This window comes from Vulpes lagopus, chromosome 8 (assembly GCF_018345385.1).
Source record: "Vulpes lagopus strain Blue_001 chromosome 8, ASM1834538v1, whole genome shotgun sequence".
Taxonomy (NCBI): Eukaryota; Metazoa; Chordata; class Mammalia; order Carnivora; family Canidae; genus Vulpes; species Vulpes lagopus.
The window spans coordinates 48725698-48738306 of NC_054831.1; the positions used below are offsets into that span (position 1 = coordinate 48725698).

Consider the following 12609-nt stretch of genomic DNA (forward strand, 5'->3'; position numbering starts at 1 on the left):
AAGTCTAAATAGCAAAATGGCTAATACCTGCTATGAACATGTAAGGTAATCATGAGTATAACAGCCACAAATATACCTTGATACTACTCTACTGATTGGAAATTCAAATATATGAAAAGGGTAGCAGTTATCACATGATTTTTCAAAAAAAACCTTAAGAAGTCTTGAAAAGTACTAGGAAAAAATGAAAAGTGGTTTCATTCAATATGTACTCTTCTGTCTCTGGCTTCCTCTAGAAATGGTACTGTCTATACTGAGCTCTCTGAATTCCTTTTCAACATAATATAAAACAATTCTACAATTATATAAGAAGAATAACAATTATTATATCCGGCACAGGATAAATCTGACTTGGAGGCTGAAGTGGGAAAAAGAGTATCTATAATTAAGTGTAATATTTATAAATAAGTGATCATAGATTCACGACATATCATGTTGAAGAGTATAGGTTCTGAATCCAATCTGCCAGGGTTCCCAGACCAGCTCTGACATTTTACTAGTTTTGTGACCTTGATAAAGATTAGTTTTTCTTGCCTTCCTTATCTGTGAAAAAGGGATAACAGGGATCCCTGGGTGGTGCAATGGTTTGGTGCCTGCCTTTGGCCCAGGGCGCAATCCTGAGGACCCAGGATTGAATCCCACGTTGGGCTCCCGGTGCATGGAGCCTGCTTCCCCCTCTGCCTGTGTCTCTGCCTCTCTCTCTCTCTCTCTCTCTGTGTGACTATCATAAATAAATAAATAAATAAATAAATAAATAAATAAATAAATAAATTTAAAAGGGATAACAATATTTGCTACCTCAAAGAATTGTTTCATACTAGCTAAGGATCTAGCTTAGATCCTTAAACTCTTATAGTGAATAAAACCCTGTTTTATATCAGACATCTGAGTTCAATCTCATTTCAACCACTTATTTAAACTTAGGATAAGCCATTTAATTTTTGTGTGCTACTTTCTTCTTCTAAAAACGGAACAGTAATAGTACTAACTTCATAGCTATTGAATGAATAAATACATATGTATGAAAAACCACAATCTTGTGTTTGGAAAAGATCTGTCAGAAGCTATTTTAATTTTTCTAACAAGTAATGTTCTCATTAAACAAATAATTCACACAATATTTAGAGAGAAAATTTAATTATACAAGATTGGTAAATTCCTGGGTTTTTTAATAATTTAAAAAGTTTTCTTATAAGGAAGTATTTTATAAATTCTGTAGTTAAAATATTGCAAGTCGTGTGATTATGTTTCACATTTATAAAGCTTAGAGTCAAACAATGAACCTTCCTAAGAAAAGCCCTTTTTTTCTCATTTAATTTCAGGAAATATTTGGGAAGGGTATGGAATCATAATAATCTAGTACAAGGGTGCTTGGATGGCTCATTTGGATAAGCATTCAACTCTTGGTTTTGGTCATGATCTCAGGGTGGTAAGATCAGCACCCTGTATGGTACTCAAATATCAGGTGATTTTAGTCATAATCATAAATATAGTCGAGTTAGGGTGAAAAAGTTAAGAAGACAATTTTTTTTTGCTTCCAAATCTGACATTTTCTATTTTATTTAAAGCTGGTTACAGATAAGAGAAGGTAAGAAGGATTTTTATGACTACCTAAGCAAATCTTTTTAGTTTTTATACAAATTTAATTTCCCTCCATTTCCTTTCTAACAATGAGAAATTTATGTGCTTTTGCAAACAGAATATTTGTATGTTCATTTATATTTAATGATTCCAAATATGGTCACAGTGTGCATTCTGTAATCATTTCTGCCTCTAAATGATACTAATTGGAATCCTTCCAAAACACATTAGACCATTCATGCTGTATGTTGCCTTAAAATGTTGCATTTGCCAATTACCTCCTAAAATCCAGAGTTTGCTTTTGTTTACATTAAATGTACTTCAACACTTTAATGTTTCAATAAATAAGGTTATTTTTCTGACATATTTGCCAAATTTTGCTAAATGCCTTAGCAAAATCTAAAAGAACAAAAAACATTAAGTATGAATGAATGTATTTATCATTTCTTTTATTTATATTAAGTACAAATGAATCTATCATTTCTTTTCTGGTATCAAGAAAAATAAAACTCGGAAGCCTCTAGAAATTACTGTGACTCTGAGGACACAGATACAGGGGTAGGAGAGTTAGAGTATGGTGGGAAAGAATTCTAAACATTTAGGAATCGGTAATTTTGAACACAATGTTTTCCGCTTGTCCTTTTGATATATTAATATGTTTTCTGAAGAAGCAACGGAATGTAAGTACTGAAGTCACACTGTCTGATGTTGAATCATGTCTTCAATACTTTTTATAAGTACAATAAAAACTCTGAACAAAATATTTTTTCTGGGCAGCCTGAGTGGCTCAGCGGTTTAGTGCCGCCTTCAGCCCAGGGCCTGATCCTAGAGACCTGGGATCAAATCCCACATCGGGCTTCCTGCATATGGAGCCTGCTTCTCCCTCAGCCTGTGTCTCTGCCTCCCTCCCTCCCTCCTTCTCTCTGTCTCTCTCTGTGTCTCTCATTAATAAATAAATAAAATCTTTAAAAATATATATATTTTTTTCTCTTCAGGTACTTACTCTAATCTCTTCATTATTTTGGCTATTTGACACCAGGTAGACACAATCAGTAGTTTTCTTCTTTTTGCTATTCTCAAAAATTTTAGTCATACCAACGAATCCCATAGATTGACAGCTATAAATGCTGTACCTGTCAATCCCCAGATCATTTGCCTCAATCTCTTTCTATATAGCAAGGCCCGCATTTTTAGAAGTGAAGAATGAGCATGATAACTGACAAAATAAATTAATAATAAGTTTGAGAATTTGCCTTGATGTCTAGGTAAATTTCATTTGAAAATAAAATTATAACACATTGAAATAAAACTCCCACTAAGAATTCTTATCGAAAAAAAAAAAAAAATCAGGTGCCATGCATCATACTGAAGCCTTTCTTTCCTAAGTCAGAGTCTGCATTCTCTCCCCGGGGAGCTGTCGCCACAAAACAGCGCTCTGATACGAAATGACGGAAATTGGTCTTTAACATTCCTCCTGCAGCTGTGTCCCTATTCCTCTTAGACATCTCTCCTTAGAAATCTTAACATAATAGCCTAAAGATAATCTAGATTTCCTCAGTATTTTAGTACCTACTTGTTTCCTATCTTATAATTCATTGCAATTCTTCTTAAAAAGGGAATTACAGACATTGGAGAGGGATGTTTATTTTGCGAACACAGGTGTCTAGGTTTGTAGTGGACTTTAGAGGGCATACAGTCTGTCTTCACTATACAAGAACTTGTTAGGCCACGGAGGGTTGGCATCTGCCCTCTTACTCATTCTAGCATCCGCAGCAATGAACTTTACTAGAAAGGATTCAAAGTTTGTTATTAAATTGAATAGATGTGCTCACGATCGGCGCCCTAGCTCCCTGGTGTAATACTATTAGACCACACAACAAACTAGTGAAATCCTGTTCACGGATTGCTCTTTCTCTTAAAGATTTTATTTAGTCATGAGGGTCGTGCACAGCGAGAGAGGCGGAGACGCAGAGGGAGAAGCAGGCTCCATGCAGGGGCCCGACGTGGGACTCGGTCCCGGGACTCCAGGATCGCGCCCTGGGCCGAAGGCAGGCGCCAAACCGCTGCGCCACCCGGGCCTCCCTGGAGTGCCCTTTCCATGTATATTCCAAGCTCTTCTAGCACAGGGGTCTTACCTTTCTCACCAACTTTATTCCTCTGTCGTCTGTTGAAATTTGACATCAGTATTGCCTAGCGTTAAGGAAAAAAAAATTGAAATGCAAGATACAACAGGATTGCATTGCTGGAAAGACAGAAGAATGCTAATACTAAAGAGAGGCGAAGATTCCAGCTTCTTGAACTCAACACCCCAGGCGTCCGGCGAACAGGTTGCCTTAGCAACTGCGTGGCAGGCCGGCCCCCGGCCCCGCCCGCGCCCCGCCCCGCCCCGCCCCGCCCGCGCCCCGCCCGCCTACTCTGTGCTCTCACTTCCGCCCCAAGCTGCCCGCTGGGACCTAGCGTCCCGCCGTGTCTTCCCACATTTGTATTGCCTGACTGGAAATACGGCAGGAAATAGCCGCAGTCAGAAAAATATTCCTCCATACGATCCATGCTTTAGTCTCAGAACTTCAATGCTAAATAAGCAGCTCTTTGCAACACGGAGGCTCCGCCCAGCACAAGCAACCGAAGCCGATTTTCAGGCAGTGCCTTAGACAACACAAGCTTTGGAGGCCCCCAGGTTGCGGAGGGAGACGTGGACCTGCGGAGGGGGGGGGGGCGCGGCCCGGGCACAGCAGGAGTGGGAGGCCAGGCGGCGTCGGCGGGGGTCTCCGTCCGCAGGGCTCCGCTATGTGAGTGTGTGCCGCCCCAGCCTCAATCCCTGGCCCTGCTGCACGGCTTTAACTCACTCTGGCTTTCCTCCTCAGGTCGAAGGTTTCCTTTAAGATCACGCTGACGTCGGACCCGCGGCTGCCTTACAAAGTGTGAGTAGGCGGCGGCCGTGGGCCTTGCGGGCTGCGGGCGGAGACGGGGTGACCAGGCCGGCCTTCGGGCGCTCTCCCACCCCAGCAGGCTGCATCCCGTCCCTTCCCTTCTCCCTCGCCCTTCCTGGAGCGCCCCCCCCCCCCCCAGCAGTGGACACGGAGACGGAGACGCGAGGGAGCAGGGACGTGACGGGAACGCTGCGGGGTCGCTGACGGGTCCGCGGGACTCCCTGGCGGGGGGACGTGGGGCAGGGCTCCAGGGATTTGCCGGGTCCTTGAACAGTCCCTGTCTGCTTCCGATTGGAAAGGCGTTTTGCTGCTTTGACCAGCTGTTAACGGGAAGTAAGGGAAGACAGCCCCGTCTTCCCCCGTGCAGGCTCTGAGACTGCTGGAACGTGGAGGACAGTCAGGCTTCTGGTTCCTGCGTAAGCCACTCAGCAGCCGGGCGCCACAAAGCACGGGCCCTCAAGTCGTACATTTTCTCTGTTGGGGTTTAATAAAGAGTGGTTACTGGGAGTAGGGAGTGCAGAAATAGGGCGCGCGAGGCCCTGTTTTTCTCCATCAGCAGTTGAGTGACGGGCTGGCACAGGTTTAACAACATCCTCACCCGGAATCTTCTGTGATTTTAGACAAACGATTATTGAGGTTATTGCTGCCGGAAGTCGCATAAGATGCGGTAAAGGGCAAGACTTCAGTAGGATTTTATTCATAGTTAATATGATTGGTGTCAAGGCCCACCTAACGAGACTCTTAACAGTTGTCATCAGCCTCAGTGACTTAACTACCTGACCCATGCAACTCCTAGCCTTAAGCTTTCTCGATCACTCGTCTCCAGGTAAATCTTTCATCTTATCTCACATAGTTGTAGTTGCAGCCTAGAACCGTAAGGTCTTCAGTAACTGCTCCAGCTAAGGTGTCATTTTCAAGTATTCCCTTGTGGATGACCTTATTTTCTTTTTAAATTTGAGTTACCCTAATATTTTTTCTGTAAAAAAAAAAAAAAAAAGTTTTTTTTCTTTCCTTTTTTTTTTTTTAAGATTTTATTTTTTTATTCATGAGAGACACCGAGAGAGAAAGAGAGAGGCACAGACACAGGCAGAGGGAGAAGCAGGCTCCATGCAGGGAGCCCGACGTGGGACTTGATCCCGGGTCTCAGGAATCACACCCTGGGCTGAAGGCGGCGCTAAACCGCTGAGCCACCTGGGCTGCCCAAAATGTTTCTTTTAATTCATTGATCAGACCTCTTTTGAAATCTATTGTTACCCTCTCCCCACTGCTTTACCCCATTCCTTTTCTTCTTACTCTCCTAGAGTCCATGGTCCAGTTACTCTCTGGTGGGTCCACTCACCTCAACTCTGGTGTTCTCTCCCTGGTATGTTTTGCTTCGTGAAACACCACCTCTGAACTCAGCCACTATGTTCCCTACATAACTAAAGGTCTTTACTGAAAATTATACAGTTAGACTGATGGATTTTTTAAAAAGATTTTATTTATTTATTCATGAGAGAGAAAGAGGCAGAGACACAGGCAGAGGGAGAAGCAGACTCCCCACGGTGAGCCCGATGTGGGACTCCATCCCAGGACCCTGGGATCATGCCCTGAGTCAAAGGTAGGCGCTCAGCCACTGAGCCACTCAGGCGTAGGATCCTAGGTTGATGGATTTTGTATAAAATTCATAACTGCGCTCAGTAGTACCTAACACTATGTTACAATTCCCAAGTTTTCTTATCTCTTTATTCTCTAAAAGGATTTTTAAAAAATCTATTCATACTTTCTACAATGCTTTTTTTTCTCTTTTGCTGAAGCCATCAGAGGAAAATGCATCTTTCCATCACCACATCTGTAAAGCTACTGTTATGTTTATAAACCCATAATTTCTTTTCATCATCCTTTTACAAAGGAACACATGATTTTATTCCTATGAAAAGCCAAGCTGTGCCACTTGGGCTTTGGATCTCATCTGTTTCAGTCTTCTCAAGCTTAGAGTAGATGGAGTCCAGAGATCCCTCTCTCCTCACCACCTTTGATTTCTCCCTTTATATGGGATTATTCTCATCAGTGTGTAGATATTCTCTAGAACAGGAGGGAAAAAGGAGAGTAGGACAGCAGTAGTATCTGTAAGAGTGCCCGGAACTTTTTACTAGTTCAATTAATATTCATGACTGAATGAATTTAATAGACATACCTACTGTTTGGTGTGTATGTATAATCTGTATATGGATATGTGTGTATATAAAATATGTATGACGTGCATGTATGTAAAATTAATTATGCTATACTTCATATTCGAAGTAAGTGGTAACTAGTACTTGGGTACTGTTAAATGCCATTCGTAAAATTTGCGGGAGAATTTGCTTTGGCTTTTTAATGTCACTTTTCACTTGCAAAGCCAGTAAATAAATGCTTTGATAGATAATTGTGCTTTGAGTTTCTAACATTACTAATAGTTGAGTTCTAAAAAGGATTTTTTTTTAAGATTTTTTTTTTTAAGATTTTATTTATTTATTCACAAAGACACACACACACAGAGAGGCAGAGGCAGAGGGAGAAGCAGGCACCACACAGGGAGCCCGACGAGGGACTCAATCCCGGGTCTCCAGGATCACACCCTGGGCTGCAGGCGGCACTAAACCGCCATGCCACCGGGGCTGCCCTAAAGAGGATGTTTCAATTCCAGATTTATTTTGGGGAATATCAGAGGTTTTGTTGTTGTTTTGTTTTTTGATAGATTAACTCTTGGTATTGCCATTAAATTGTGGAAGTGTTGAATCAGATATGCTCATGTATATAGGATGAATTAAATATACCTTTAACTCTTTCAGTCTGAATCCTATCTTTCCAATCTTACTCCCCACCTCTTTTCGCCCCTTCCCTTACAACCATAGTTAATCAAAGCTTCAGTCACTGTTCCCAGATTGACAAGCAAGCCCTTTAATCCTCCCTGCTTTTACACATGTTCTTTTTTATGTTTGGAATGCAGTCTTATGACCACCACTTCTGGACAAACAACACCCTTTAATAATCAGAATGTCACCTCAGTAAAGATTTCTGTAATTGTCCAGGGAGTTACATTTCACCGTTCTTCCTATAGAAACTTTATTCTTAGTTCTTCGTAACAGCACTTGTCAAGTTCTGTCATATTTCTGCTTATATGTAATATTTATTAAATAGACAAATTTAACCAGTAATTTACTTTTAAAATTTATCTTAACATACAGAATAATTCTCATTTTTTTCAAAATACCAATGTAGTGTTTCAATGCCAGATTTGCAAAATGATGCAATTGGCCAACAAAACAAATTCAAATCTAGATAAAATCTGTGGGGTTGCAACTCCCAATTCCTTTGTAATTCTCTGTCACTTAGAACATGCATTAAAATGTGTTTTCATTTTATGTTTTATTGGATTATTCTTTGGACAGTCTCACGAATTTAAGATACAAGTAAAAATCTATTTTAATGAATATCAGTATGACATTTAGGTATGTATTACAGGGACATACCCTGTCTTTAGTTCACAAGTGAATTGAAACCTTAAGGTTTTAGAAGTTCCTTTGAAGCAGAGGTTCAGGAAAACGAATCTCAGTTTCTAAACTGTAAATGTACTACAGAAATATTTGCCAAATACAATTCCCCACTTTGTAAACTGTCACATTCTCATTTTACTAGATGTTTTTAAGACAAATGGCTATCCTTTAGAACTTTGTTTTAATCGACTCCAAAAAAACAAGGAAAGAAAAGGGAAAAAGAATGATTTCCGTTTACACCTTTTAGTGGTATTTTGGAAAAATAGAATGGAGGCAGCCAAGAATCTATTCACACTTCTCCTATTATGATGTGTTGTGGCAGCTAGTGATTTTTATATTCAGAGATCTGTAAACTAAGAAATGGGACACATCTCTAAGATGTTACATAATGGTAATTTATTAAAACATTAAAGAAAAAAAAATAAAACATTAAAGAATAATACAGTGGTGACATACAAGTTACAAAGAGAAATGTTAGCTTGCCAGTCACTTCCCTCTGAAAGATACTTTGTTTTTCAGTCTTCAATGATTATTTATTTTACATTAGGAGTTTTTTATATTTATTTTTAACCTCTTTCTGTGTTTTTAAGTGTTTTCTTAGGGTATGACGTCAATTCTGTTTTTAGTTTTTAAATTGGAAAATTCATACAAATCAATAGTCATTAATGATTAATTAATTCATACTGATTAATCATTAATCAGTAGTTTTTTGTATACTTAACACTGTACAAGTTAGTGACAAAATCACACGTTACCCTCCAAAATATTGTTTCAGATTATATTAAGCCCTTTTTCTGATGATGATTTAAAGGTAGAAGATCACTTCACATTTTATCATAGTGAACATACTCATTTTCATCAACGTAGTCTACTATTTTAGACATGATTATTAAACGCGCACCGAAAGGTTCATCAAAAGGTGAGGGGGTGTTGATACTTCCCAGGTAGCCTTTTATGATGAAAATGACCTTCCTGCATCTCGTGAAGAGGTGTTTGGGCTGGAGATGGAAAAGGGGACTAAAGACCTAGAAGAGATGCAACTTTTTGAAATCCATTTGTGAATAAAAGCATCAGGCTATATGCTAGACCTGTTTGAATCAAAATATTAAAAATATATAAAGTTTCCTTTATAGGTTAATTTTCAGGTGGAGCTGTGCGCATCATTTCAGCTATAAAACTAATTGCTTTTTTTTTCTCATTTTAAAGTTAATGAACATAGCATGCAAAATAGACAACTTTCAGCCTCAAAAGACCCCCTTGTCCAGCTCTACTACATTAGCCAAAATAAGGAATGAGGGGCTTTAAGAATAATCACCTTTTTAAAAAATTCTTTTTAATTCTTCTTGCAGACTTAGTGTTCCTGAAAGTACACCTTTCACAGCAGTCTTAAAGTTTGCAGCAGAAGAAGTAAGTATAGAATTTGGAACAACCTGTATGAAATGCAGTTTAGCAGTATCTTTGTCAAAAGTCTTTAAATTGGGGGGCTCCTGGCTGGTGTAGTTGGTTAAGCATCTGACTCTTGGTTTCAGCTCACATATGGTTTTAAGATTGTGAGATCGAGTTCTGAGTCTGCTTGAGTTTCTCTCATCCTTGCCCTCTGCCCCTCCCCACTGCTCGTGCATGCATGTGCACATGCCCGCTCTAAAAAATAAATAAATTGGAGTGGGTTTTTTTTAAGTCTTTAAATTTTACATGTACTTTGACCCACCGCTTCCATGCAGATTTATTACTAGGTTTATGCTGTCCAAAAGTTAAACCCTACTTCACTTAAGATGTAAGTGAAATGGGAGTTAAAACTTAGAGAAGTAGGAAGATTGAGTTAAACAAATCGATCCCTCTATTTAATGCAACCATTGAGAATTATAAGGTGGGGTGCCTGGGTGGCTTAGTGGGTTAAGCTAATCTGCCTTCAGCTCAGGTCATGATCCCAGGATCATGGGATTGAGCCCCACATCGGGCTGCCTGCTCAGCAGGCTGCCTGCTTCTCCCTCTCCTTCTGCTGTCCCTCACTTTTGTTCTCCGGCGTGTGCGTGTGTTCTCTCTCTCTCTCTCTCTCTCTCTCTCTCTCTCAAATATTTTCTAAAAGAAAATTATAAGATAAAGTTTTACTGAAATTGAAAAGGTGTGAGGATATGGGAGTTTTTTAAAACAGCACCATTATTTAACAGTGTAATTGTAAACATTTTTACTCATTTTGATTCTAGAATTAGAATTTTTTTCTTTATCATTTTTTTCAAGTTTTTTGTATGAACATGTTGACTGATTGCTTTTAAAAGTGTACAGTCTTGGGGGGCCTGCCTGAGTGGCTCAGTCAGTTAAGGTGTCATGATCCCAGGGTCCTGGGATGAAGCCCTACACTGGGCTCCCAGCTCAGTAGGAAGCCTGCTTCTTCCTCTCCTTCTGCCTCATCCCCTGCTTGTATGCATACTCTTTCACGTGCTCTCTCTGTCAAATAAATAAAATATTTATAATGATAAAAGTTGTGTATGTAGTCTTTTAAGGCATTTTGGGGCTTTTTGTTTTTAAAGAAAGTTTTTTTTCATCCAGAGTTACCAGATGCATCTATAAAGCAACTCAATGGACATAATACTACAAGAGTAGCTTAGTCTGGTGGAAACAGCATAAAAATGTGACTTGGGAGACTTTTAATTGTCATTATCTGTGTAACATGGGAAAGCCTCTCAATTTCCTTTTTCTTCAAATTTCATATCCTGTAAAATGGGAGTAATTATTATCTATCCTTCCTGTCTGATTAAATGATTTTGAGTAAAAATAGAATTTCATTTACTGATATTTGTGAAGTTAAAAGTACTGTACAAATCTAGAGTGACTCAGATCCAAATGTTCTGATTCAAAATCTTCAAAAAAGTTTCTAATAATTTTAGTAAGTAAATTAACTGGCTTACCCCATAATCCTACTCTGAATTTAAGTTATAAATGGAAAATCAGCCAACTCATCAGTGCTTACATGTATTTGTCAGATTATTGACATCATTTATACTCATTCAGAATTGAACTGAAAAGTGTAGTACTTGTTTTATGGTCAATTTTAATCTTCTTCACCCATAGAGAATAAGTAGAAAGAAGTAGAAAGCAAATCTGAATACAGCATCAGCATTTCTTTCTTTCTTTTTCTTTTTTTTTTTTTTTCAGCATTACTTTCTGCTGCACAGATCACATGCAAGAACTATTTCTGGTTCTAGGGCATAGCAAGTTCCACAAATTGAAGTTTAAGAAGTAGGCCAATTTGAACTATAATTAATATTATTATATTTTAGTTACATGTGTTCCTTGTAAGGCGAAGGCCTTGTTGTGATCCTTTTCTTCTGATAAAAGTATGAAAAAATCTTAACAGGTATACAATAGGAAGTAAACTTAACAAATTTCACATACTGAATATATTTATTGAGGTTTTAAAGTAGCTTATAATCGTTATGAATTGCATGTGTTACACATTTAGAAAGGTTATGACTTTCAGGCAGCAATGAGAAGGCCTTTCACAAGATCTTTCCGTGAGCAAGAGTTGACTTGACAAACTGAGAGCCTGTAGATTTAAATCCCTAGTAAAACGTCTTAAAGAAGAAAATTCCCCAGTAGGACTAAGAATTTAAGTAGTGAGTTGTCAAAACCTGAGAATAGCCTAACATCCTAAATTAGAAGATTTAGGAGGTCTGAGAAAGAAAACAAAATTTAAGAACAATAAATACTTTGCATCCAGAAGAAAACTCGTCAGTAGTATAGGCTGAAGAAAATAGTTGCTGAATTTTACATTACTAGAGATGCTTCTTCTCCAGATGTCAGCTTAACTGTTGGTTCTACATTCTGGAAAAGGGAAAGATTATGTTAGCAGTTGCTTACATTTTTTTATTCATAAATATGCTGCCACTATATGGATGTGACTAAAAATGAATAGCTTATCTTAAGATAGACAAAATCTAAGAATAAGACACTCAGTAGGGGTAACTAGAAATTTTGTAATACTCAAGTTTTAGAAATCTAAGATGTCCTATAATTTGGGTATTTGCTCAGAGTTTCTTTAGATATTACAATCCCTTTAAATAATTTTTTAGGAATTTTAATATTTATGTATTAAAGCACATTTCAGAGTTACTTTAAGTTTATTTAATTTTTTTAAAAATATTTTATTTAATTTTATTTATTCATGAGAGAGACACAGAGAGAGAGGCAGAGACATAGGCAGAGAGAAGTAGGCTCCATGTAGGGAACCTGATGTGGGACTCGATCTTGGGACTCCAAGATCATGCCCTGGGCTGAAGACAGGTGCTCAACCGCTGAACCACCCAGGCTTCCCAGGTTTATTTAAGTTTTTTAGATCCTTAAGAGGACATTTACAAATAAAAATGTACCATAGAGATAATAAAATTAGGTTTATTAAGGAACATAATCCAGTAACAGGTTATTGTTCTAATGCATAGTTAAATTTTTATTTTAAAACTTGATTTTTTAATTAACATTAAATTTTAGTTTTTTCTTAACTATGCATGTGACCATTATAAATACCCAGAGCAGCATTTCCCAGAGTATTTTTCCAAGACCCTAGAACCACAAAACAAAAACCA

The 12609-nt window shown here is 38.4% G+C and overlaps 1 protein-coding gene across 3 annotated transcripts in view; it reads left to right on the top strand.

Moving 5' to 3' along the window:
- The first annotated feature begins 4255 nt into the window (after window positions 1-4255).
- Window positions 4256-12609, top strand: part of UFM1 (ubiquitin fold modifier 1) — a 28945-nt gene continuing 20591 nt past the window's right edge. For all 3 annotated transcript variants that reach the window (XR_005989407.1, XM_041766259.1, XM_041766258.1), the window contains exons 1-3: window positions 4256-4370; window positions 4446-4502; window positions 9379-9436. Coding sequence is in view for 2 of the 3 variants with exons in the window: in XM_041766259.1 (XP_041622193.1) it covers window positions 4369-4370; window positions 4446-4502; window positions 9379-9436 (117 nt within the window). In the remaining variant the exon portion in view is untranslated. The remainder of the gene's footprint in view (window positions 4371-4445; window positions 4503-9378; window positions 9437-12609) is intronic.